This window comes from Sapajus apella, unplaced genomic scaffold, assembly GCF_009761245.1.
Source record: "Sapajus apella isolate SASKATOON/1434 unplaced genomic scaffold, GSC_monkey_1.0 scaffold58, whole genome shotgun sequence".
NCBI lineage: Eukaryota > Metazoa > Chordata > Mammalia > Primates > Cebidae > Sapajus > Sapajus apella.
In genome coordinates, this window is record NW_022436998.1 from 6,407,472 (window position 1) to 6,416,128 (window position 8,657).

Below are 8,657 nucleotides of genomic sequence, written 5' to 3' on the forward strand. Positions count from 1 at the left end.
GGGGACTAGGGGAGGGCCAGCGGGGGGTAGGGAGTTGGGGAGAGATAACAAGGGGAGAAATGCCAGATATAGGTGATGGGGATGGAGGCAGCAAACCACATTGCCATGTATGTACCTATGCAACAATCCTGCATGTTCTTCACATGTACCTCAGAACCTGAAGTGCAATTATATATGTATAATTTAGTCTGTTATTCTTAGTCAAACCTAGACAATGTTTAATGGAGATTGTGTTTATTATGACTTCAAAAATTAAAACAACAACGAGGCTTTCTGTGTTTCCTTTTCATTGCAGAGTTACCCTCCCATGTACAATGTGAAGGACATGCTTGTGCCGACTGCAGTCTGGAGTGGGGGTCATGACTGGCTTGCAGATGTCTACGACATCAATATCTTACTGACTCAGATCACCAACTTGGTGTCCCATGAGAGCATTCCAGAGTGGGAGCATCTTGACTTCATCTGGGGCCTGGATGCCCCTTGGCGGCTATATAATAAAATTATTAATCTAATGAGGAAATATCAGTGAAAGCTGGACTTGAGCTGTGTACCATCAAGTCAGTGAGTACGTCATGTGAAAATGTGTTTGCTTAATTTCTGTAAAACACTTGTTTTCCTTTCCCAGGTCTTTTGTATTTTCATACCTAAGAAAATGATAACTTTGAAGATGCCCTGTTACAATTAGAAACACACTAGCTGTTTTTTTTTTTCTTTAATTAGGGCTGGAATAGGAAGCTAGTGTCTCAACCATGGTGTTGTCTCTTTAAGTCTTTTAAATATCATTAATGTGTGAAAAGGTTATTATATCCATTCTGTTCTTAAAATTTTAAATATACTATATTGACTTTTTTGCCCTTCATAGGACAAATTAATAGGTATGTTGGAATTTTTAAATTGTGTTGTCATTGGTAAATCTGTCACTGACTTGAGTTAGGTATAAAAGTACACAGTTTTCATGTCCTTGCCTTAAAGGGCTCTCTAGTCTAATGGCCTTGTAGTTAGAGATCTAAATGACATTTGATCATGTTTTCTGGCAGTAGGTGCATAGTCAAATCTAGAAATATCACAGCTGTGCCAGTAACAAAGATTCTACAATGAATTTTATCAAACCTAACTGTGACAGCTGTGATTTGACACGTTTTAATTGCTCAGGTTACATGAAATAATCTTCTGGAGTCTTCAAAAACAAATTGCACTGATTAAAAAAATATATATATATGTTTTAAATACTTGAAGACTGATACATTCAACCATCTATATCCATGAACTCCAGATTTCATGCCAGGCCATAATTCTACTTATTCGAGAAGCAAATCCCTGTGGAGACTATATCACTGTTTTTTCCCCTGAGATTAATATACTCTTGGAATCAGCTACTGTCATTATTGATCATATCTGTATGAAGCCAAAGTCTGTGGTTGCCCATGAGAAGTGTCCTAGTTCATTTTCACCCAAATGAAGTGTGAATATGATGTTTTTGGATGAATGCTCAGCTCAGGGATTCATTTTATGTCTTAGTTTTATATGTGTCTTTATTTTGAATACACCTGCTTCACGTCCCTGTGTTGGGAAGTCCATATTTTTATGCTTTTCTTGTAGCATTGTTTTTTACAGTATTGTCCAGTGGACAAAATGACAATTGATATGTTTTTCTGATATAGTTATTTTAGCTGCAGTAACAATACAGTGCTTGGTATTGGCTAATAGAAGCAGGCAGAATACTACTTTGTAATGTTTAAAGTCTTACTTAAACTTTTCAATAAAACTGAATAAGCCTCATAGGCCCAAAGAATTGTGTGTATGTTTTTTCTCTTTTATTTAATAGACATTCTATTCTTCCCTTTCTCTCTTGGCAGGACTTGGAACTCTTCTTTAAAATAATGTGTTTACTTGGGAAATGAAGGGCTACCAAGTAACAATGAGAGCGACTTTTTAAAAAATCATGTTTTTGTTTGCCACAAGAGGGCACTCTTGGCTTTGCTTGCAAATCTTCCCATGCCCCCTTCCCTCACTACTTTTTCTGAGATTTTCTCCAGTGTCTTCCTCTAGGGAAGGTAGAGAACTTTGCTGCATTATGAGCCAGTTGGTAATTTGATGGCCAGCCATGGTTGTATTTCTGTTCAGGAGTATGATTACTTCTTGCCTAGCGGATAACATCTGGAAGACGTTCTCAAGGAATAGCTGCCCCTCAAATGTAAACTGAAAATAAAAGTTTGCCTAATAGGTAAATGACTGATCAGAACTTCAGATGTGGTTGGGGGGTGGGTGGCAGGAGGAAAAGGTTTTAACTCAGGCCTCACACTTATATAGGACTGAAATCTATACTAGTGACATCCCCAAATAATGATTATTTTGTGTTTGTAGGTATTAAAAGTGTTAATTTGTTAAATGTAAACATTAAAAATATGCTGTAATTTGATCTCTTGTCATTTATTTTTTAACATATGAAGAGATTTTCAAAAGAGAAGTCACCCTGATCTGTTGTGACACTGAAAGGCAACTTTGAAAAGTAATTATTCTGATTTTTAAAAAGTCATTCAACCAGTATTTTATTATGTTGTGTTAGGTGCAGATTTCAACTTCAATTCTGGATTAAGCAAGTAAAACTCTCAAAATCTTTGTCAAATTGTCTTAGCATTACTAAAAATAATACTTTGCATTTTGCATTGTGCCTTGTGGGGTTTCAAAGCCTTTTCATAAGGCTTCGATCTTTGCAATAACCCCTTTGACAGGTGAGGCAAGTATTTGTTTCTCTACTTTCCAGGCAAGGGTATGCCTTTTAATGGGGATGATTTTATTTGCCTTAAAATTTTCAGAGAAGTTGTTGAGAGCTTCAACAATTTGAGTGAGTAGAAGCACCCATTTGCATGTGACGTGTGATTGAAATATAAAGTGTTTAAAACCAAATCTGCACCAGTATTTGGACTAATAGGAGCATCAAGGGAGTGTTTGGAGGGAGCTAACATCCTCACGTTCTTCATCAGCATCTCCCATTGTTTTTGGCTTGGCTAACTAATGTTTTCTGAGTCTTTTGTAAAGTGTCACATAAAAGCAGCTTCAATGCCCCACTGCAACACCAAACTCCTCCTGAAGAGATACTTACCTTAGAACCAGCATTGGCCCTTTTCTGCTCACTTTGGCTGCACCTTGCTTTTTTAACCCTAGCTAGTCTTGTCTTGACTTTTCTGAGACTGCATTTTGAATCTTTAGTCTTTAAAATGAAGGATTCGATTTTGGTCTTTGAGATCATTCTGCCTCTATGAGTCTTCTATGATACACAACACTATACATTTCTAATATCCAGGAACAGTTTTAGTTAGTATCCTTACCTACAAACTAGGCCTTACCTAATTTGAGAAAAAAAAGAAATCATAAAGGTTACTTTAGGAAGGGATTATGTGTCTGGTAACAGGCTTTGCTACTACATGTTCTATTTGCAGGAAGTAGGGGAGCAGTATCCACAGTCTTTTGGTGAGTTGGTGCCATAGAACTTTGAGATTGTGATTAGTATGCAGAGACTTGATTGTTGTACTCTCAGAAAAGTGATTTGGCCCCTGTAATAAACAGAAAATAAAGGATTCCTGTCCTCCAACCCTGCCAGAAAAACCATGCCAAGACAAAAATGATATGCAGGAAGCCATGATCAGCTGGGGAAGAGATGGCATGGCCAAAGATCTAATGCCATCTGTCACAAAACACCCCTTTTTGTGGAAAAACATCAATTGAACAAGAAATGGCGTGGCCAAAGTTCTAATGCCACCCATAAACACCCCATTTTAGGGAAAGCCATCTTTCCAGGTAAGTAGATCCAATCTACATCAACCAGTACTCCAGAAAAAAAAATTATTTTTTAGCCTCAATTTAGAGCCAATATCCTTTACAATGAATCTTGAGTCTACAAATACCTTTTGAACACTCATTTTATACAAGATGCAATGCTTGGTACTGTGGGAAAAAGCCCAAGAAGAGATACCCTGTGCTCTAAAAAGACCTATTCATCTAGCAAGCTATTAAGTTTTTGCACAAATAAAAACTGTCTAAAGGTGGAAGTGTGCCAAACTGAAGAAATGATACCATCTTAGTTCTTCTTAGTGTTCAGTTTTATTTTGGTCCATTAAGTGATGCTATTTTTGGTTACCTGACATATTGTTCAGCATTCCCCATGATATAGAGTGAACTAATACAACTATGATTCATCATTTCCCCTGGGATGGTTCCCTTGGTATAGTTAGATAAAACCTTCTGTCCTGGTCAGCTGCAAGCGCAAAGATGGCAGAGAAGCTAGTTGCTAGTCTTCAAAGTGCCATGAAGTCAGAGGGGAGAGCCCCGACAAAGCAGGCTGAAGCCACAGCTCTCAGGTTTTGCTGCCCACAGCTTTCTGCAATCAGCACATGGAGACTATTCTAACAGTGATAGAAGATGGATGCACCAAAGCAGAAAACGAATGGGTTGGTTGGGGTGGGGGGGCTCAAAGAAGACAGTCCTGACAGCAAACCTAGCAGCTAAATTCAAAGTAAGCAAACCTGCCAATGCCACTCACTTAAAAAAAGTCTGGAAGAGCATCCAAAGCACCCAAGCATGATAACTGAGATCACAAGAACAGGACAATGTGTGCTGAAAGGAAGGTTGGGGGTTAACTTCTGTTGAGGGTAAATTTGAGTGATATTTTACTTACGAGCAGAAATCCATTTTTAGTGCTGAGAAATTGAGCTCTAATGGTTCCTTTGGAGTAGTAAGAAGGAAGCTTTTCTCCGAAACACTGCATCAAGGACAGGACCATGTCTAGTGGGAATAAGAAAGAAAAGTTTCTGGGTTGCCCTAAAAGTGACATGAAAACAGCATTGGGGAAGGGAGGAGATGGGAGGTATTGGTGAAGGTGAACAGCCTGGGAAGGACAGGTTGTTTAATTGGAAGAAACCAGGGGCCTGCATTATACCTATTTTCTGCTATCTAGAAATCAAAGCAGCAGCATTAGAAAAATACATCCTCTTTCCCTTTTTGCATTGGCTGTCAAGAAGCCCAGAACTGCTTCTGAACCTTTATCTCATCAACAGCAAATATGTCAGTAGAATACAATAATATTTTTTATGGCACACTGGGTTTAAAAAGGCTGCTGTGGGGCTAGAGGCTACTCCTGAGGGTTTCTGGGAATGAGCGTCTAAGGAATGTCAGAATTCCATCAGGGGCGGTTAATGGACACACACAAGTTAGATGATTCTGAATTACAAATTGGCCTATGTATCTATATGCTATATATTATATATTATGAATTGGTCTATTATATATGTATGCATATATGCTATATATTATCGTAGTTTTAAGCCCATATATTGGTCCATATTTTTGCAGCACTTGTTCTTTCCTCATAATAGACGGCTTTGTATTTTTTATTTCTCTTTACATAATCTTACTTGATTTTAATTTCAAATTACTCAGTTATCTTTCAGGTAATATTTGGAGTTTAAAACTGTATGCATATTACTTTGTGTGTTTGCCGTGTGCTAGGGCTTATGATTTTACTGCTGTAAACCCACAGCAATAATAATAATCCTACTTCTTGGCAAGGTGAAGAAGCCAGCTCTTTTCCGGATTGGATGAAATCACTTCAAATAAAACATTTAGCCAATGCGTGGCACCTAGGTGGGCTTTACACGGTAGACTGAATATTTTTCCATTTAATATTCTCAATTTCCCTTTATAGGGAATTGTGGGGATAAGAAAAGGCAAGCTTCAAGGAGTGAAGGGCTGACCCCAACCACACAGAGAGAAGACACTAAGAAAGAATTGGGATTGCTTCCTGGTTTCAAAGCTTGTGTCCAAAACGTCTATCCTCTAAGGGACCCTTGTTTCATGTCTTGGGTTGAAAGCAAGGATTTTTGTGCTGTTCCCAGGGTCTCCCGAGAGCTCTCCTAGCACCGACCTCCTTGTGCTCGGTGTCCCCTGGCCCAAGGACCCCAGTGGGGTGGCGGATAAATGCAGGGGATAGAGAGAGCCCGTAGCCCAGCTCTGTCGGCCGGGAGTGGATTCGGGGAAGGGAGGCGGAGGGCGGGGGCCAGCTGGCCCAGCGAAGCCAACAAGGGGGAAGGGCAGGGTAGTGGCCGCCTCACCTGCTCCTTCAACAGCCTCCCGGGAGGCTTCAGGAATGCGCATCTCTTTCCCTTGATGAACAACGCAGGTGGTTTGCTGAATTAACTGTTCCCACCCCAAATACAACGGCTTTTTAGCCAGATTGGCGCAGACTGGGCTTTAAATGCAGCGAAGCGGAGCCCTGTCTCAGCTGTGTGGTGCTTCCCCGCTCCGACCGCCGGCCGGGCGCCCCGGGAAGCGCCTCCTAAGGTAGCTCCGCGGCCGGGTTGCGGCCCCTCCCGGAGAGCCTAAGTGCTGGGGCTCTCCAGCTTGCTGCCCGCCTGCCAGGAAAACGCTCGGGAGAAGCTGGAGCTGGCGGAGGTTCCCATCCGGCCACCTGTCCCGTCTGATTTCCTGAGCTGATGGTCACCGCCGCCGGTCGGGGACCCGCGGTTCCCTGTGCGAAGGGATCATTTCCAGTTCGCGGCTGGATAGACCGCAACACCCGAGCTACAGACCGCTTGCCGCTTTAGACAATTTTAAAAAATGTGGTTATGCTTGCGTCTTTATGAAAGCACATGGATGTAGTTGTACGTATGCATTAAAAAATACAAACAGTTCTGCACTGATTGCCAAGATGCGCTTTCTGGTGGCAATGGAAACCGTTTAGTTTGAGACTCGTGATGACACACGTGAACTGAGTTGCCAAACTCATAGAAACTCCGCACGGTAGGTCTGTACATTGTATATCGTGTGTTGACTGTACATCAACTGAAAATCCAGAACATAGATGAAAAGTACTAAGTGCCCAGCCTGCACGCACGTATCAGAGCCGCTGAGATGCGGCTGTAGAGGAGCATATTTACAGCAATCAAGCGCCGCTCTGCCGGGCCGATGACTTACTCAGACTTCGCACCCCGCGGAGAGTGATGGAAACGCAGTGACGTCACTTGGGGCGGGGCCCGCAGTCCTGTGAAAAGTCGGTGGGACTCCAGCAGCAGCAGCAGCTGCTGCCCGCCCAGCCTCGCCATGAGCTGCCACAACTGCTCCCAGCCCCAGGTCCTCTGCAGCTCTGAGCAGCTGCTCCTGCAGCCCCTCTGGGACCGCGTGAGGAGCTGGGAGGCCCTCATACTGTCGCCCTTCTTCCCGGTCATCTTCTCCATCACCACGTACGTGGGCTTCTGCCTGCCCTTCGTGGTGCTGGACGTCCTGTGCTGCTGGGTGCCCGCGCTGCGGCGTTACAAGATCCACCCGGACTTCTCGCCGTCCGCGCGGCAGCTGCTGCCCTGCCTGTGGCAGACGCTCTACCAGCACGTGATGTTCGTGTTCCCCGTGACGCTGCTGCATTGGGCCCGCAGCCCGGCCCTCCTGCCCCACGAAGCCCCCGAGCTGCTCCTGCTGCTGCACCATGTCCTGCTCTGCCTCCTGCTCTTCGACACGGAGTTCTTCGTGTGGCACCTGCTGCACCACAAAGTGCCCTGGCTGTACCGCACCTTCCACAAGGTGCACCACCAGAACCCGTCCTCGTTCGCGCTGGCCACGCAGTACATGAGCGTCTGGGAACTGTTTTCCTTGGGCGTCCTCGACATGATGAACGTCACGCTGCTCGGGTGCCATCCGCTCACTGCCCTGACCTTCCACGTGCTCAACATCTGGCTGTCCGTGGAGGACCACTCCGGCTACAACTTCCCTTGGTCCACTCACAGACTGGTGCCCTTCGGGTGGTACGGGGGTGTGGCGCACCACGACCTGCATCACTCTCACTTTAACTGCAACTTTGCCCCGTACTTCACACACTGGGACAAAATTCTGGGAACGCTGCGGCCTGCATCTGTCCGGTAATGTGGCTGCGGTGGGTGCCCCTAAGACTTGGGACTGACTTTCATACTTGAATTAAGAGACAACTAACTTATTAACTGATGAAAACCATAGATAAAACCTGATGTATTTTTGTAGTCTGACAAAGCAATTTATGAACGGTTTGTGTATCAATACAATTTTTTGTGTTTGGTGTTCATAGTCTAGCTCACTTCAACAGCCTTGAATCCTGGATGTGAAAAAGACATTCATCACAGGCATATTTAGAGTATCTCTAAAAGGACTTGTTTGTAGAATAAGGAATTTCCTATGTTTGAAAGTGTTCTAAAACCTGGCTAAAAGAACATATTTTTATGGACGACTCTAAAAACAGTTGAACATGTTTCTGCTGGACAGCAGCCAAGATTAGAGTGCCTTTTAATGTTTTTTATAGAACTGTATATTTATTTTGAAAGAAATCTTTTTTATGCTTTAAAAAAGAAAAAAAGAACATGTGTTGACTTGCATTTCACTGGCATTTTGACTGATTAAAATGGGAAGAGGGAGTGGGGATACCAAGTGTCCTTCTAAGCCTCCATCAGCCTTACCACAGAAAGAGAGGAATCTGGGTGTAGGGTATTTTGTCGGGGATTGTTGGAGAGAAGGAGGCAGGAGAAGGGGATCTGTTTGTCATTGTGCTCTGGAAATTTCATGGAGGAAAAATATGCTAATGTTCCTGATGCTTTCAGCTCATTTCTGCATAACAGACAAATGATAGGATTACTCTGTAAAGT

At 43.2% G+C, this 8,657-nt stretch overlaps 2 protein-coding genes across 2 annotated transcripts in view; both read left to right on the plus strand.

Moving 5' to 3' along the window:
• The window catches only part of LIPA (lipase A, lysosomal acid type), a 46,194-nt gene extending 44,409 nt beyond the window's left edge, over nt 1-1,785 (plus strand). The window contains exon 10 of the mRNA XM_032245588.1: nt 296-1,785. Within this exon, the coding sequence (XP_032101479.1) occupies nt 296-529 (234 nt within the window). The 3' untranslated portion in view covers nt 530-1,785. The remainder of the gene's footprint in view (nt 1-295) is intronic.
• A 5,237-nt stretch (nt 1,786-7,022) lies between these two features.
• Nucleotides 7,023-8,285, plus strand: CH25H (cholesterol 25-hydroxylase). The gene has a single exon (XM_032245589.1). It carries the CDS (start codon nt 7,096-7,098, stop codon nt 7,906-7,908), a length of 813 nt encoding a protein of 270 aa, XP_032101480.1. The 5' UTR covers nt 7,023-7,095; the 3' UTR covers nt 7,909-8,285.
• Nucleotides 8,286-8,657: the final 372 nt, after the last annotated feature.